The sequence below is a fragment of the Petaurus breviceps genome, unplaced genomic scaffold (genome assembly GCF_028583685.1).
Source record: "Petaurus breviceps papuanus isolate PSGF00001 unplaced genomic scaffold, PetGlider_PUasm1.0 99, whole genome shotgun sequence".
NCBI classification, from domain to species: Eukaryota; Metazoa; Chordata; class Mammalia; order Diprotodontia; family Petauridae; genus Petaurus; species Petaurus breviceps.
In genome coordinates, this window is record NW_027187465.1 from 3,936,345 (window position 1) to 3,955,150 (window position 18,806).

Genomic DNA, 18,806 nt, shown 5'->3' on the forward strand with positions numbered 1-18,806 from the left:
ATAAAAGAGACTTATTTTTGTTTGGCGCCAGAGACCAGAGTTAAGATCAGTGGGGAGAGTTTGTAAAGTGGCAAGTTTAGCTCAATGTCAGGAAAATCCTGCTAAGTGCTCAAGCAGTCTCAGAGTCAAATGACCGACATCAGGTGTGTTGTAGATGGGATACCCTTCAGATGAATCTGAACTCGACTGCTAAGGACCCGTCTAACTCTGACGTTCTGTGACTCTTGTAATCTGTCTGAGGAGATCCTAGGGGAAGTACCCAGTGTGTTTTACATGGGTGGGCCAGCCCCTCTATTGGGAAATAGTCCAGAGTCAGATTTACAGAGGTGAGGATTTGGCATAGTCAGATAGCCAGGTGAAACAATTCTCTTGTTTATTGTCCTAGAGGATTGAAGGATGAAGATGATTTTAGGAGAAATCTGCAGGATACAGCGGAAGGCGTAATTATCTAGGGCCTTTTCCTTCTTTCCCTCTTCACTGGTTACACCATCTTTATTTCTCTCTACTTAATAGATTCTAAATGTTATTGATGGTACCAGGATGTGGGAAGAAAGAACTGGAATTGAAATCAATTGGCATTTCTGCCACTGAGCAGATGTAAGTTTTTGGTATCAGGAAATTGGAAATAAATAGTCTGGGAACTAGTTTTGGATTTCATAATTTCCTGTCTCCCATTATATGGGCAATTGAGAGTTGGCTGTATTTGCACTAGCTTTAGCAGAAATTGTTTGGGAATGATTGAACCCAGGCACAGGGGATAGGGATCAGACCTGTGACTTCACTGGTAGAGATAACTCCCTGGTATGGAAATTCCCTCTTCCAGTGCAGGTTAGCATCTTCTCCGCAGTGTACAATCTTTTTTTTTTTTTTTGGAGGGTGGAAGGTAGGACAATTGGGGTTAAATGACTTGCCCAAAGTCACACAGCTAGTTTTTGTGTTAAGTGTCTGAGGCTGGATTTGAACTCAGGTCCTCCTAATTCCAGGGCCTGTACTCTATTCACTGCACCACCTAGCCACCCTGCAGTGTATAGTCTTAGAGTTACCTAAAGTGTTGTGAGATTATGTAACTTGCCTAGGGTCCCACATCTAGTCTGGGTCAGAGGGGGCACTTAAACTCCAGGATCTTTGGTTCCCTGGCCAGCTAAGCATTGCTGCCATGCCAAATACGAAGGGATGGATATAGAAATAAATCTGTTAGTTGTCTCACCTTAAGTGCTATCGTCCAGACTTAATTCATGTCAGATGTGACAAACTCCTTTATCATAAAAATGCTCAAACCCTAGAATGGGGGCTCCCAAGGCTGTTAGCGTCTATTCTTGGAGGCTTTTATGAAAGGAATAAATAGTTGTCCAGCCTGGATGGCTTATTTAGTTGCCTTTAAAAAAAAAAAAAGGTCAGAATTTATTTATATATTTTTAGTTTTCAACATTTCCACAAGATTTTGAGTTCCAAATTTTCTTTTCATCTCCCCCTACCCCCACCCCAAGATGGCAAGCATACTAATTGCCTTTCTAAAGATGGGAAGAATTGATTTTCTCATTCTTATCTGATATTTCCAGTATTGTTATTTGAGTGAGTGATGGAGGCATTTCTTAACCACTTACTCTGTGCAAAGCATGCTCCTAAATATTTGGATCAAGAAGTCAGACAGGGCCTGTCCTCAAGGAGCTTATGTTCTAGACAGCTCATGGAAGGCTACAGTTGCAAGTCAAATGGAAAGGTCCCATGGTTCTGAGGGGGGCAGCAGCAAAGCAGATGGTGATGTCTCTTGGGCTCATGTTATTGGGCCTAGGTGGTCTGGGAGGCCATGAAAGATAGGGGATGATACATTAGGAAAAGCTCTTGGAATGATGCTAGATTGTGTGTTTTTATTTTTTGGTGTTTTTTTTTTTTAAGCATGACACATTTAACCAGCCTCTGTTGGGGCAGTCCCTGGGAGCCAGGCAGCAGTTCTCTAAAATTTTATGTTGGGATTATTTAACCCTAGAAATGCTAAGTGCAGGTAGTGTGCTAGCTTTTGAGGTTCTGGGTTAGGGAATATTTTCCTTGGATCTTTAGAGATTTTCCATTAAAGCAAAATACTTCTGTCCTGGCTACTTGGTTTTACTGAGAGCACCTGGCCGTGTGTAGAGTCCTGTTGGCTTAGTTAGGGATAAGCATCAGGAAGGGGTTGGAAATTGTAAGAAACCTGTCTCCTTGCACTGTGTGTCTGTTTTAAAGCATAGTATTATAACTTGATCACGGGATTGACTTCTTTTAGGTCTCTCTTCCTCCAATGGAGGTTATATTTATTTATTTTTTGTTTTGTTTTGAAACTCTTGATAGGATGAAGAGATGAAAAGCAAATTCCGTGCTCTGCTTATAGAGGAAGTCAAGGCACCGAATCTACCTTTGAGCCCAGCCCAGGTAGGATGTTTTGTTAAAGAAACGACTGAGTTTGAGGAGCCAGTTGTGGGTTAAAGAACATAAATATTGACACAATGTCCATTTTGTGGTTTGAAAAAAAAACACCTTTAAAATCATCATTAAGACAGCTTTGTTTTTCAGGGTAAGGCAAGGTAATTCTTTCCAAACTTTAAAATTCACATTCCACTAATTTTTATTCAGCATCAGTCGCATGGAAAGCTCCATACAGTACCCAGGCTTGAGGGGAGATTCAGAGGTAACAAAGATGTCTCCTTGACCTCGAAGGAATTTAGAATCTAATAGAGGAAAAGAATGCAACCACAATAAGAAACAATAGAAAGAGTTCTACAGGGTATGGAGAGAGTGCTAATGAGAATTCCAGGAAAAGAATGTGTTGATTGATTGCCCTGTGAGGGTCCAGCTGGAAGAGTGAAGTCCTTGATCCATTTCAGAGGGACTAACCCTGAGATTGTCTTTGTTGAAAGAAGCCTCCTTCACCCTTAGAGCCTGTTGTAATTCCAGCTGCTTGTTCCAAATAGTCGAATCATTGTCAGCTGATTGATGCATGAAACGTTGCCTGTAAAGTGTTTTATAATGATCAGTTCACTGTCACAGCACTTTCTAAGGATGACTGACAACTTTCTGTGCCATTGTGAGGAAGGGCAAGGCCCCCAGAGAGGATCACGAAGCCCAGTGATGAGCCTATGCTCAGTTCTGCCCTTGGATGATGCTGCCCTTCAGGTTGCACCATCTGTAAAGGAGGAGGGAAGGCCTCAGTGGCCTTCAACATTCGAGTCTTGTCATTTTAAAGAAGAAAAAAGGGAGTTCATCTTTTTTTTCTCCTTGTTTTACAGAGGAGGGCACCTGAGGATTAGGAATGTGAACTGACTTGTCCAGTCACACAGAGAGTAATTGTTAAGAGGGGAGATTTGAACTCAGGTCCTCTGAAACCAGGGGCTGTCCCTTTTCCATGACATCACATGTGTAGCATGTTTTTGTATCTGGCAGATGGTTTGAGACAAACTTTTTCACTAACATTTTTTTCAGCTTTCCACAAGCAGAAAGCGTCCTCATGAAGGGGAAGAAGAGGATGAAGCTAGCTCTTCAAAACGTTGCCTAGCCTCCACCTCCATGCAGACAGCACTATTGAAAGAAAAAAGGGAAAGAAAGTGACTTTTATAGCTTGCCTTGTGTTAGTCTTGGGGATAATTTTCTATTTTTTATAAAGTGAATTTTTTTAAAAATGGAAAAATTGTTTTACATAATCATTGATGTACAAATAAAAAATTAATATAATCATGGCTTTGTATTTGTAAGGTCAAATATAATCTTGGGTATAATCAATTATGCACCTAAATCTGGAGGGAACCTTGGACGCCTTCTAGACCAACCCCTTCATTTTATAGGTGAACATATTATTCTATAGGAGTAGGAGAGGGGAAGGGCACTGGCTGGGGAGTCAGAAGGTCTCCCCAGAAGGTGGGTCGACATCCCACCTCTTCCTCCTCTCTGTGTCCTTGGACAAATCACTTGACCTCCTTTAGCCTCAGTTTCCTCATCTGTGAAAAGAGGGATTGGCTTTTGCAGCCTCTGAGGTCCCCTCCAGCTCTGGATCTCTAGAACTGCTACATTCCCCAGCTCCCACCTGTAAATAATAGTGATTTACCATTAGAAAAATTAACATAAAAATGCTTTGTGGAACTTAACAATAGCCTTGTGGGAGTATTATCTCCATTTTTTAGAAGATAAGAAATTCAGAAGAGATTGTGACCCTGGGTGACCCATGACACTACAGGGTTAGGACCCAAGTCAGTGTCCTTTCTGCTATGCTTTGCAAAAGCCATCCCTCCTCTCCAGAATCAAGGGAGGGATGGGGTGCTTCTCAGATGCACCCGAGACTCAGTGATGCAGCCGTCCATGCCCACGTGCTGTTTGTTGCTGATCTCTGTTTTAGAGTTCACCTAAGGAGTCTCTCCAGCAGGGTGAGGGCACTCATGGAGCCCTGGCTGTCTCCCGCTGTCTTTGCTCTTGCTATGTGACCAGCTCACCTTTGGTTCTTGCCAAGTTCCTGGATAACATCCATTTGCTCCTGTTCTTTGTTCCTGGGTGATTCTGGGTGATTGCAGCCTACTCCCTCCTACCATGTGCATCTCCATTGTGGTCTGTGAGAGAGTCATTGTTATTTCTTTGGAGATTGTCAGGTTACAGACCCTACAGCAACACCAGTAGAATATGATATTGAAAGGATGGGCCCTTGTTTTCACAGGGTCTGCAAAAGTTAGGCAGTTTCCTGACAGCAATCCAGCCTGTTCTCCTTTTCAGCTCTGGGTTCAGTTCACTGTTTACTTGTACTGCCTTTCAGATGTCTGTGTGTGTATATACACACACATACATATATGCATACATCACACAAATGTGTATTGTGGTATCTGTGTACGTTTATTTTACACACACAGAGTGTTGAATGAGTTCTAGAGGTGTCCATCCAAATGCATACTGAAATCAAGACAATAGACATTTTTCATCCCCTCAATCTTCTTGTGTGGATGGCCAGGTTCAGCTCCTTTGAGGGATTACACATCTTTTCCAGGAAGCTCTCCAGAGTTCTGTGGCTTGATGCAGTTGGCTTAATGTCATTTGTAAACAGGAGCAGCTGGAGAAGCTCTCCATCTACCTCTTTGACCCAGACTGTCCTAGATTCCCTCTTCCATCACTATGATGAGAACTTTGGCAAGCCTACATCTCTCTGCTTTATGCCTTGTTGGATGGTTATTCTTAGACCTCAGATCTGGCAGTTAGTTAGAGGAGGGGTGTCTAGACCAAGCACGTAAAGACTTCCCCTAGTGAAATGAGTGGATGAGAACAATTTGTTCTAAATTGTTTTAAAGTGCTCCACAGAGTGCTTATGAGCTTGGTCTGTTTGCCTTAGTTTCCTCATCTGTAGAATGAACAGGAGAAGGAAAGGGCAAACCATTCCAGTATCTGCCAAGAAAACCCCAAGTGAGTTTGTGAAGAATCAGCCACAGCTGAACAACTACAACAGACATGGAAGATGCCAAGGTCATCCACCATGTCCCCGGGTCATTGCTAGTCTTTCTGACTTTCCTCTTGCCACTGGACCCTGTGTAATAGGAATGGAATTTAAAGATCCCCCTGTATTGGCTTGGTTTTTGGTTTGATTGTGTTAAAACCCAGAGCTTGTGAATCCCACTTGTGGGATGGACTTGTTGATGTGAAAAGAGAGGGCTGAACTGGAGGAGCTGGTGACCGTAAATTTAGAGAGACACAAGAAAAGAGAGAGGCAGAAGAACTTTTTGGAAGCAGCACCTTGGAGGCAGAGAGAGACTGAGAGGATTGCTGAGGGCCACTTTGAATTGCCCAGGACTTTTGAGAGCTGCCACCCAGAGCTGCCAAGGACTGAGGAGACATGGCTGTTATGCTGGTACTTTGTCTGTTTTGATGTTGTTTTGCCACATTTGTCCACTGGTGAAAGACAGTCCTGTTGTTGCAGAGGCTTTGGAACCTGGCTGTTGGTTCAGAGCTCCTGAGACTGTTCTGCAGACAGAGAGTGAGTTCTGTCCACTGGTGAAGGACAGTGCTGTTGTTGCAGAGGATTTGGAACCTTGCTGTTGGTTCAGAAGCCCTGAAGAAGGATTTTCTTGTTGTATGTTTACAGAAATCCTGGAAGGGGGGTTTGCTAATGTTTTCAGGGGTCCTAGGACTGTTCTGCAGATAGAGAATGAATTAATGAGGACACTGGCAATGTATCTTGTGGCCTTGCTAAGCTTTGTCTCCCCAGGAGCAAAGATTGCTGAGACCTTGCCTCCTGTCCAGATGAAGAAAAGACCTCCATTTGGGTATTAAATGCTGTGCTTAAGCTTGTTGTAACTCTGGGGTAGATTCAATTATGATCCAAGGGTGGGGAACTTTTGACTTTTTTGTGCTCTGTGATTAAACAAATGAATGTACTTTACTTATGATTGGGAACTAATCTCCATTTGAGAACAGGGGCTTTGTGATGGACTAAATGAATGTACAGCCTAGGGGTGGAGTAGTATTTAGAAGAGGGTCTTTGGGATTGATTAAATGAATGTAATGTCCAGGGGTGGGGTAGTACTTGATTAAATCACACTTGGTAAATGCTGTATTTTGAATTATGCTATTTGTTGATTCTCTCTTCTTAATTTGTCATTGAATAAAATGGAGAGCACCTATGCTGGTATTTTGAACCTTGGGAAGTTGCCTTTGCTTGGCATTACACCCTGATGGCTAGAAAAGAGTGAGGCTGACAACTTTGTGTAACTGCCTCACTTAAATCCAATTCACATGCCCTGTGATTTCATTGGTCCTCTTCAAAACAAAGGACAAATAGCTATTTTCAGAGAGAGTCTCTGAACAAGGTTGTTCCTGCTGTTTTTTCTTCCAGGGAATTTTGAAGGGTCACAATTTGGGTTGGAGATGTTGTGAATGAATTGTAAGTCTGTGTTTTGTTCTACTAAGTCAGATATTGTTTCATAATCAACAAATGCGCACAATGGTATCTTATTCTCTAAATCAGTCAATTGTGACATAATAAAGATGTGGTCAACTATTGAATATCACTTGTGAAAATCTGCTTTCTACTAACACACTCGTTGAGGATGCCCTCCATTAGTATAGAGAGGACCTTATGGTCTGACTGACTCGCTGGAGCTTCATGCCGAGATGGTCATGTAACCCTTCATCTTATGAAATCACCCACAAGGGTTCTACTTACATGTTTGTGAATTCTGAAATTCTTTATGTGATCATAATCTTTTATCATTCCATCTTTCCCTTTGCCTTATGACTTCTAGCATTGTTTTTCATCTTCATTGTGACCTCCAATCTCTCCATCATTTAGTTCTTTTTTAGACATTGGTGACATTGTCTCCCTTCCTTGTCTTGACTCCTTGGTGAATAAGTTTAGCTCTACCCTCTTCACTTGAGTCTTTTAACCGCACCCCCCCCCCCATGCTATTACTGATCATGCCTTACCAACCCCCAACCTTGGATTACTGTGACCATTACTGCCTTTGCTTTTATTCATTTGTTTAGTAGCACAAATCTGGAGAAAATCGTGAGACCAAGCTGCCTGGGTCCACTACAAATTGATGGTATAGATTTGGGGGCCTTTTTATACTGACGTAAGGCAATCATTATCCCACTCATCACAGTGCTTATTCCAAACCTTTTCATCCCTCCTTAAACCTCTCATGGTTCCCTATTGAATCCCTATTCCCTCAGCTAAAAATCTTGCCTCCTAACACACTGAATAAATTAAGGTCATTTACTAAGCACCTTCTCTCCCCTCCTCATCTCATTTTACCCTAATGCCTTCTCCAAGAGATGACCCTTCTCCTTGCCAAGGCAGATCCTTCTACATGTACCCTTAGTCCCATGCCATCCCGTCCTCTCCCAGAGAAGACGTTGGCCCATCTATCATCCCTACTCTTCCACTAATCTTTGATCTTTTGTCTCCTGGCTGAAGGACACATCTGTGTCTTTCCCTATCCCTAAAAATCGTCTGTTTGATCCGACAGGCCATTGTTACCACCCTTTATCTCTCCTCTGCTGTCCCCTATTGATCATCTTTTAACTCTCTCCTTTTGTGGCTGACTTCCTTGAGAAAGCCGACTACAATTGGTGCCTCTTCTCTCACTCTTCTAAAGCCTCTGTAATCTGACTCCCAATTGAATCATTTAACTGAAATTGCTCTCTCCAAAGTTACCTAGGAGCTTTTGATTGCCAAAATCTAATAACCTTTTCTTGTCCTTCTTGGCCTCACTTTGACACTTGATAACTTTCTTCTCCTGGTTCTCCCTAACTGACCTGGACCCTCTTTTGTTCTATACAACTTCCCTTGGTGATTTCATCAGCTCCCATGGTTTGCAATAATCCTTTCCATGCAGATGTTTCTTAGATCTGATTATCCAGCTCTAAGTTCTCTCCTATCCTGTCAATCACTAACTCCCTCTTGGCTATCTCAAATTGGATGTCCTGTACACATCTCAACGTGTCTAAACCAGAATTCACCTCTCCCCCAAAGCCCCCCATCTTCCCAAATTCCCCACTATTGTCAAGGGCACCACCATCCAGTCACCTAGGCTTACACCTATGCCACATATACCATCTATTTTTTTTTTTTTGCTTTTTGGAGGGCAATTGGGCTTAAGTAACTTGCCCAAGGTCACATGGCTAGTTTTTTTTTGTTAAGTGTCTGAGGCTGGATCTGAACTCAGGTCCTCCTGCGCCACCTAGCCCCCACATATACCATCTATTGCCAAGTATTTTCATTATTATCTTTATGATATCTTTTGTATACGCCCCTTTCAGAGGCAGCAAGATGGCCCAGTGCAGATGGTCCAGTCGATAGAGTACTCGTCCTAGAATCAACAAGACTTGAGTTCAGATTCAGCCTCAAACACTTAAGAACTGTGTGACCTTAGGCAAGTGACTTCACTTCTGTCTGCCTCAGTTTGCCCAAATGTAAAGGGGATAATAGTGGCACCTATCTCACAGGATTGTTGTGAGAGTCAGATGAATTCATATTTACAGAACACTTAGCACAGTGCCTGCCACATGGAAGATAGTGAAGTGCTTGCTTCCTTCCCTTTTCCTCTTTCCCTCCTCCTCTCCACTCATACACTCTGGGGCAGGTCTCATCACCATCGCATCCCTTTGATTTCCAATTAGCCTGGACTGTTGTGAAAACCTACTGGTTGGCCTCTCCACCTCCAGACTCTTGCCCAGTCCAGTCCATCCTCCATTCTGGTGCCAAACCAATCTTTTTTATTTATTGTTTTCAGCATTTGCTTTTATAAGGTTTTGAGTTCAAATTTTTTCCCTGCCTCCCCTCCCCAACACATCATTGTGATAGTAATGGAATGTGGAGATTCCCCTGTATTGGGCTTGGTTTTCAAATTGATTGTATTAAAACCCAGAATTTGTTAATCCCACCTGTGGGATGGACTTTTTGATGTGAAAAGAAAGTCCTGACTGGGAGGAGCTGGTGACGTAGATTTGGAGAGACAAGAGAGAGGCGGAAGTTCTTTTTGGAAGTAGCACCTCGTGGAGAGGGAGAGACTAGAGATTGCTGGTGGCCGCTTTGAATTGCCCTGGACTTTTGAGACCTGCCCCCTGAGCTGCCAAGGACTGAGGAGACATGGCTGTTTTGCTGGTACTTTGTCTGTCTGTTTTGATGTTATTTTGCCAGATTTGTCCACTGGTGAAAGACTGTCCTGTTGAAGAAGTCCTGGAACCTGGCATTTGGTTAAGAAGGCCTGAGACTGTCCTGCAGACAGAGAGTGAATACTGTCCACTGGTGAGGGACAGTACTGAGAGTGAATACTGTCCACTGGTGAGGGACAGTACTGTTGTTGCAGGGGTCTGGAGACTGTCCGGCAGACAGAATGAATACTGTCCACTGGTGAAGGACAGTGCTGTTGTTGCAGGGGTCTGGGAGCCTTTCTGTTGGTTCAGAAGCCCTGAAGAAGGATTTTCTTGTTGTATGTTTACAGAAATCCTGGGAGAGGGCTTTGCTAATGTGTTCAGGGGTTCTAGGGCTGTTCTACAGACAGAGGATAAATTCATGAAGGGACTGGCAATGTATCTTATGGCCTTGCTAAGCCTTGTCTCTCCAGGAACTAAGATTGCTGAGAACTTGCCTCGTGTCAAGATGAAGAAAAGACCTCCATTTGGGTATTAAGTGCTGTGTTTAAACTTGATGTAACTCTGGGGTAGATTCAATTGTGATCCAGGGGTGGGGAACTTTTGACCTTTTTGTGTTCTATGATTGAGCAAATGAATGTATTTTACTTATGTTTGGAAACTAATCTCCATTTGAGAAGAGGGGCTTTGTGGTGGACTTAATTAAGGTATAGCCTAGGGGTGGAGAAGTATTTGGAACAGAGACTTTGTAATTGATTGAATGATTGGAAAGTCCTGGGGTGGGGTAGGCCTTGGAGATGATTTAATCACACTTAGTAAATGCTGTATTTTGAATGATGTCATGTTTTGATCTTCTCTGTTCTGGGTTTGTTACTGAATAAAATAGAGAGCACCTATGCTGGTATTTTGAACCTGGGAAGTTGCCTTTGCTTGGTATTACATTACAATCATGTAATCTGATATAGGCTATACATGTACAATCATATTAAACATATTTCCATATAAGTCATGTGAAAGAAGAAACAGAACAAAGGGGGAAACCACAAGAAAGAAAAAACTAAAAGAGAAAATAGTCTGCTTTGATCTGCACTCAGACTCCATAGTTCTTTCTCTGCATGTGGAGGGCATTTTCCGTCATGAGTCTTTTGGATTTGTCTTAGATCCTTGTGTTGCTGAGAAGAGCTAAGTATATCAAAGTTGGTCTTTGCACAAGTTGCTCTTACTGTGTGCAATATTCTCCTGTAAACCTATCTTCTTAAAGTGCAGGTCTGAGCACGTCACACTCTGCCCATCTTCTCATCCTCTTACTTAAACTCCAGTGGTTCCCACTTGTCCCCATGATCATATCGAAAATCCTCGGACTTATAAATGTTTTCACAAACCAGCCACTTCCTATCTTTCTTGTGTCCTTACATTGGCTTCTCTCTGTATCCTCTATTCTCTAGTGACACTGACCTTGCTGTTCCACACGCATGGACTTCCTGCTCCTACTTCCCCAGACCTTTACCCTGCTGTTCCCCATGCCCTGAATGCTCTCCTTTCTTGTCTCCACCACTTTCATTCCCTGTCTTCTTTTAAGACTCAACTGCAAATCGTCATCTTCTGCAAGGGACCTTCCACTGTTAGTGCACATACACTAAGTCTTGTGTGCTCATAGCTGTTTGCATGTTGTCTGCCCCAAGGGCAGGGACTATGTGGCATTTTTGCCTTTTTATTCCCACACTTCACACAGTAAACACTTAATAAAAGCTTCTTGGTTGACTGACTTTTATAAAGATTTGCATAGATGAGAGACTGGGCATATAAGTCTGTAGGTATTGATGCTCCTCAGTATTAATTAATTCTGAGGGTTTTTTTTTCCCCCATCCCTTTGATATTTTTCCTAAAGATTTGAAGAGATGAAGGAAAGAAGGAAGGAAGAGAAGGGGAAAGGAAGGAAGGGAGGGAGGGAGGATGGGAGGTAGGAAGAGGAGAAAAGGAGGGAGGGAAGAAAAGAAAAAGGAAGAAGAAAACAAAAAATGAAAAATTCAAGCTCAAAAAAAGTTTGAGGAGATATCAATGATAAACTTTATTATTGCTAGAAATAAATGTTCAGACATTGCTATATTAATGTGCAAAAAGTATAAAGATGCTCCAAGTCCATTGTGGGCTAGTTTCTTTTTTTTCCTCCAATTTTTTTGACATTTTTATTTAAAATTTTGAGTTCCAAATTCTATCCCTCCTTTTTTCTCTCTCCTGCCCTTCCCTCCCCACCATATGCAATCAGATATAGGTTATACATGTGCAATTATGTAAAATATTTCCATATTAGTCATTTTGTACAAGAAAACTTGAATAAAAGGAAAAAATGAAAGTTAAAGATAGCATGCTTCACTCTGTAGTCAATCTCAGTTCTTTTTCTGGAGGTGGATAGTATGCTTCATCATTGGCCCTTTCAGATTGCCTTGGATCACTTTGTTAAGAAGAGCTAAGTCATTCACAGTTCTTCATTGAACAATACTGCTGTTACTGTGTACACCATTCTCCTGGTTCTGTTCACTTCGCTATGCATCAGTTCATGTGATCTTTCCAGGTTTTTCTGAAATCATCCTGCTTGTCATTTCTTATAGCAAAGTAATACTCCATCACAATCATAAACCACAACTTGTTTAGCCATTCCCAAATTGATGGGCATCCCTTTGATTTCCAATTCTTGGCCACCACAAAAAAAACGACTAGAAATATTTTTTGTACAAATAGGTTCTTTCCCCTTTTTATTTTGGATGTCTTTGGGTATTGCTGGACCAAAGGATGCGCCCAGTTTTATAGCCCTTTGGGCATAGCTCCAAATTGTTCTCCAGAATGCATGAGCTGGTTTCTTAAAGACCAAAAGCAAACTAGCTGAAGACCCAGTATCATGGCAGTAACATTAAAACTTGGAATCAGCTAGCTGATAGGTCTTATTTTTAAAGTTTTAATTTTCAGTGGTAAGATTTTGGCTCTTAGAAATATAGGTCAAATCTCATTGCAACAATAATCCACCACCAAGCATTTGTTAATTGCCTACTATTTGCAGGATGCTGGAAAACAAAAACAAAACCAAGATCCTATCCTTAAGTCGACTGGGAAAGGTTTTCAAGAGCTTATTTTAAGCAATTTTTATGTCATTAAAATTTAATGCTCAGATTTGGATGGTCCCTTATGAGTAATGAGATCTCACCTATAAATTCTAAAGAGGATTATCAGAACATCTTGTTTTGAATAGCTGGGTGGTGCAGTGAATAGAGAGCACTGGCCCTGGAGTCAGGAGGACCTGAATTCAAATGTGGAATCAGACACTTAATACTTACTAGCCCGGTGGCCTTGGGCAAGTCACTTAACCCCAACTGCCCTGTCTTCCCCCCTTCCAAAAAAAAAAAAAAGAATGCCTTGTTTGGCTTTTTTGGAACTTGGCGTGGGTCTGGGGAAACTGGTTAAGCCGAGGCATCTGGGAGGGTGGAAGAAGTTTTGCCTGAAGAGTCAGTAGACCTAAGTGACTTTGCGCAGTGCACTTTACTTTTCTTCCTTGTAAAATTAGATTGGATTAGATGGTCTTTAAGGTAGCCCTAAAATCCTATGATTCTCTGTAGAGAAGAATAGTTAGAATAGAAGAATGATTTAGAACAATTTTTATAAACAGAGAATTCCATATCAATTATCCATTTGAAACCTTTGTTCAGTCTCTTCCCCATTACCTAAAGGATTAAGTTCTAAGACTTCTGCCTGGCAGTCACGGTTTTTCATAGTCTGTACCCAAACTACCACTCCAAGTTTACCACAGCCATTCATCTTCCTAGACTTTTCACTGCAGCCAAGCCGGTCTCTTCTCCGTCCCTTGATCACATCTTGTCTTTGCCTTTTCTCCTTTTTTCCTTCTCTTATTTTCTGTTTGTTCTCTCTCTCTCCTCTCCTCTTCCCCACGTTGCTTTCCCTTCTTTTCTCCAATCTATCCAGCACAAGTCTCTTCTCTTATGCAGACTTCCTAAGCCTCTCCACCTCATTGGTTTATTTATTCTCTGAAATTACAGAATTTAGAGATGGAAAAGTCTTCAGAGATTAGCCAGTCCCTAAGTTCTACCAGAGTTGTGGGTCATTACCCACTTAAAAAGTTTAGATTTCTTCGTTGATCACTTAAGAAAACCTTTATTGACCCCGTTTATAGTTCTTTAAGACAAGGATCTTGATAGCCTACACCTGTGATCTGATGGGGAGGCCAAATCCCTTGAATTTTGGACTTCCTGAGCCCCCATAGTACCTCTAAAGCTCATAGGATGACTTTCTGCATGAATAGACCGCAAGAGGATGAGCTCCTGGGGCGGGGCTGGAGCGTTCTTAAGGAGGGGCAGACTGGCCTGTGTTGGAAATGGAGCAGATCAAGGTTTCCATGCCTGTCAGTGCCAGGATCAGGGCTGTGCCTGCTGTGTTGTACTCACCTACCTGGGGAGATTGTCCAAACAAACAGCCACCACAACAAGACAAGAACCCTGGTGTAGCAGCAAGCACCCCCAGCGTCCTCAGGGTTTGCTGCCAACACAGGTTCTTAGATCTGCTTTGTTAAAGGAAAGCAACTCAAAATGGGTTAATCAGTCAAACATATCGATTACCTCGTTCAGGGGAAAAAGGTCAGCACCCTGAACTTCAAAGTATACAGGCAGAAGTATCAAGACAGAAACAGATCAAGTAGACAGCTTTCCAAACTGTCCAACCATTACATCCATACCAAACAACATCTGGATTTCAAAGCCGGGGGACAACGGCTTCCCAGAGTTTCATCTGATCAAATCACAGATTTGATCAAATCAAATCTTCTCAAAGTGAGCCCCAAAACAAAGCTACACCTCAGGGCTTATATAGCCTTCTCCTGGCTCAGAGAATGTAACAACCTTATTGACCCACTGGCCAATCAAGAAGTATCTACTGAAAAACGAGCCTCCTACCCCAGGCTCCTGGTGCACTTTAGCCTAGGGGCAGGGAAGATCTTCAAATTTACATTCCCATTACACCTGGGTAGAACATTTTGCTCACTAGGCTAGAGGGGGGTGACTCTGAGTGACAGGGGAGGAATCTGAACCCAGTTTCTCTAATTCCAAATCTAATCCTCTTTCTCCTTATATTGTTTTACTCCTTATTTTACTTTATCTGCAAATGAAACTATTGGATAATCAAACTCATAGAAATGGAGCCCCATCAGCCTCACATTAACTTAGAAAACCACAAATTAGGTGGTGCAGTGAATAGAGCACTGGCCCTGGAGTCAGGAGGACCCAAGTTCAAATCCAGTCTAGACACTTAACACTTACTAGCTGTGTGACCTTGGACAAGTCACTTAATCCCAATTGTCCTGCCTTCCCCCCTCCAAAAAGGAAAAAAAAAGAAAACCACAAATGAACAGTATCTATGCTGTACTGTATTTTTATTTTGTTAAAACATCTCCCTCTTACCTTTTTATATGGTACAGGTAGCACTGGGGCATTCTGCAGGCTGTGTGCTGCCCTCTGGTAGGCTCTGGATTAGGAGTGCTAAAGTCATCTAACATTCTGTGACTATTAAACACCTAAAACATTTCCTGTTTAATTATTAGTTAATAGTCAACTGATAATAACTAACATTTATATAACCCTTACGATGTGCCAGGCACTGTAATATAATTATTATTTCATTAGATTCTCATGACAACCCTGGTAGATAAGTGCTTATTATTCTCATTTTGCAGATGGGGAAATTGAGGCAAATAGGTCAAGTGATCTCCCCAGGGTCACACAGCTAGTAAACATCTGAAGCTAGATTTGCACTTGGGTCTTCCTGACTCTAGGCCTGGCACTCTCTCCATTTCATTGGGTAAGCTGCCTCTAACTAACTCTTCAGACCCAGGTACCAGCCTTCTCCTCCCTTCTCCATGAAAATAAGTAAATGAACAAGCAGACAGACAAATAAGCTACTCCAATACCACCAATGCTTCTTTGGTTTTTATTTCTTTGAAGAGTTTCAGGGTGGATAGGGGAATAACTTCCACATCACTGACTGATTCTAGGAGACCCTGGCTGTGGAGTCAGGATCTGTGTCCAAAGTCCACTCAGTGCTGATCTGACACTGTATGAAACTGGTCTGGAACTAGAGGGTCAGAGGAGGTGACCTCTACGGTCCCATCCAAATCGAACCCTCTGACCTGTCCAGATTTAGTGCTAGTGGTTATTGATAGCAACCCCTTTGTTGACAAAGATGAACGTCCAGAAGGTTCAAGAAACAAGTCCCAAGAGGAGGCAGATTGTTTCAGTGAGGGAAGCCCTAGATGTAGAGTCTGGCCCTTAGTTACCCCCTGACTGCCCCTGGTCATGGCCTCCGCTCCAGGGCTGTTTCACTGTCCATAAAAGGAGAGCACAGTCTTGTTGGGCTTCAGTTTCCTCATCTGAAAAATAAGGGTGCTGAACTAGCTGATTTTGGAGGTCCCTTCCAGCTCTAAAGCCTCTTAAAGATGACCTTGAAGGCCTTTTTGGACTCCAGAATCTTGATCTGCCAGTGACTCGACTAAGATCTCATAGTAACTTGGTGCTGGCTAAGGGACCTTGAAACCCAGGTCTTGACTCCAGGCTGTGGTTGGCTGACCCCTAGCGCAAGACTTCTCTGAGAACGGAGTAACCCCTTCCCCAGCCGTGTGACCCCAGTGTTGGGGGGCGGGGGGAGTTCAGTCTCATTTTAAGAGGGTGGTGAGTTCATCTTTGAAGGTGAGGGAGGTCCAACTGAGCCATGGAAAGAATCCTGTACACACACAGGCAGAACTGAGTGATGGTAGCTCTCCTTAGGGGCTCCAAAGTATTCTGGAGCATAATTCGATTAACACAATGTCACCCAGTCAGTCAATAAAGATTTGTTAAATACCTACTATGTGGCAGGCTTTGTGCTAAGAAGGGGCCAAAAAGTCCCTGCCTTTAAGGAATCTGCATTCTAATGGGGACAGCAAGCACAGCTATGCACAAACAAGCCACCGACAGGGCAGGCATGGAATGACCAAGAGAGGGAAGGCCTTAGAATCCAGAGGGATTGCCAAAGGCTTCAGGACTTGGAGGGAGCCAGGGAAGCCACAAGGCAGAGATGAGGACAGAGGGAAAGGGAGACAGCCAGAGAATGGGCTGGAGTCTGGAGACCAGGGTCGTGTGTGTGTGTGCGTGTGCATGTGCATGTGTGAGTGTGTGCTCGTGCATGTGCACATGTGTGAGTGTACATGCATGTTTGTGTATATGTGTTGTGTGTGCAAGCATGCATGTGTGTGCGTGCACGTGTGTGTGTGTAGGGCATGAAGGGCTTTGAAAGCAGCAGGAGGATTTCACCATCTAAATCAGGGGCTCTTAACCTGGGATCTGTGAACTCAAAAAAAAGTTTTGATAATTATTTCAATATAATTGTCTTCCTTTACACATATATGTATTTAATTTCAGGCATTTTAAAACATGAGTCTGAGAAGGGCTTTCCCACACTGCCTGAGAAGTCCATGTCACACAAATGGTTAGGGACCCTTGGTCTATAGGGAATTCCTCTGATTTGTCCTTTGGGGTACACTTCCCCCCCGAAAGTGGCCAACACCCTTGGCTAATGTATATGCTGCCCTGTTTATGCCTCACTAGATTGCTAAGAGTCAGTACAGATCTGGTATATGTAGGAGAACCCCTTGGGGGTAGGAAAAAAGGCTCCAAGTAGAAGCATCATATTTGTATTCCTGGACATCATGCCTCGAAAAGCACCCCAAGGTCACAGTAGCTTTCCTGGCTCACATAGCACTGTTGATTCATATAGAGTTTGTGGTGCACTAAGACCTTCAGATCTTTTTCAGTTAAGTTGCTGTCTATGTATATTTCTCCCATCTTGTACAGTGGAATGTAAGCATTTTATTTATCACCATGTTTCATCTTATACATTCAGCCCCACACCTGTCAAGCTTGGTCTTTGGATCCTGTCCTCTGGTATCTTGGCTGTCTATCTTACCTTTGTGCCATTTATCTAAGGCACTGATTATATGGGCCAAGCACAGATCCTGGAGAACTCTAGCCTAGACCTCCTTCCAAGGGAAGGCCTCTGAATGAGTTCTGGAACCTTCTATTTCCTCTCCTAGCACAAATCAGTCCATCTTGTCCATAGGAATTCTGCTCTGCCAAGCCACCAATGGACACTGGTAGCATGACTTCCCCTCAGTTTCCTCATCTGCAGAAATAGATGGGGGTGGGGCTTGCTCTAAATGACATCTGAGATTCCCTACAGCTACAAACCCTAGGAAGTTAAGCCGGATGGCCTCTAAGGTATGCTTGGACATTCTCTGATTTGGAAGGAACTGTCCACGATCCCCTAAAGAGAGACCAGAAGCCCCAATCTGGGGGTTGGACTGTGGGTTCACCACTGAAAGGGAGGGGAGCACAGGACTTTGGAGCTAGAAAGGGACCTGAGAAATCAGTTTGAGGACCCTTAATCGGTGAAAAAGCTGGGAAATTCTATGATTTTATGCTTTCCACTTCCTGAACATACTCCACCATGTGGACTATAAGGCAGGAGTTGTGGGTCCTAATTCTAGTTCTGCCACTTGCTAGTTATGTGACTGTGAGTATGTCATATCTCAGTTTCCCCATGGCACAGTGGATAAAGCACTGGGAATGCAGTTAGAAAGACTCCAGTTCACATTCTGCCTCAGACCCTTACCAGCTGTGTGACCTTGGGTAGGTCCTCTATTCGCTGTCTATAAAGCGGAACGTGACAGAACTTCCCCTTAGGGGTGTGGTGAGCACCGAGTGAGATCGGATTGGTAAAGCCCTGCTAGGATTATGCTGTGTTGCTGGTTCGGGGAGGGGCTGATCAGGATCTTGGTGGGCAGCCTCTTCAGCCTTTCTGGTCTCACCTTCCAGCAGTCGCATAACCAAGCGGCTCTGACATCTGGTCCTTTCTGGAGGCACAGCTGCACGCGCTGCCCGCACCCTGGTGCAGACCCTTCCCGCGTGGACGATGGCGGGGAGGGAGGAGTGGGCTCTGCCTTCCTCCAGGCCTCCCCACCCAGTCCATCCTCTTCTCCCTAAAGAGCGTATTCCAGCCTCCCCCCGCCCCCATCCCTCACCCCTCAATCAGCTGCAGTGGCTACCTACGGCCTCCAGGAACGAATACAGAATGCTCTGATCAGATCTGAGCATTCAAAGCCTCACGACCTCCCCAGGCTTCTT

General features: G+C 43.4%; 1 protein-coding gene across 7 annotated transcripts in view; it reads left to right on the forward strand.

Annotated features, from left to right (window-relative positions):
* Nucleotides 1-3,702, forward strand: part of CHEK2 (checkpoint kinase 2) — a 45,380-nt gene extending 41,678 nt beyond the window's left edge. For 4 of the 7 annotated variants that reach the window (XM_069081770.1, XM_069081773.1, XM_069081771.1 and 1 more), the window contains 2 exons: nucleotides 2,326-2,406; nucleotides 3,454-3,702. In XM_069081770.1, the coding sequence (XP_068937871.1) occupies nucleotides 2,326-2,406; nucleotides 3,454-3,579 (207 nt within the window). In that variant the 3' untranslated portion in view covers nucleotides 3,580-3,702. Of the gene's footprint in view, nucleotides 1-2,325; nucleotides 2,407-3,453 lie in introns of those variants that run through there. The other 3 variants (XR_011167149.1, XR_011167150.1, XR_011167151.1) reach the window with 3 other exon arrangements.
* Nucleotides 3,703-18,806: the final 15,104 nt, after the last annotated feature.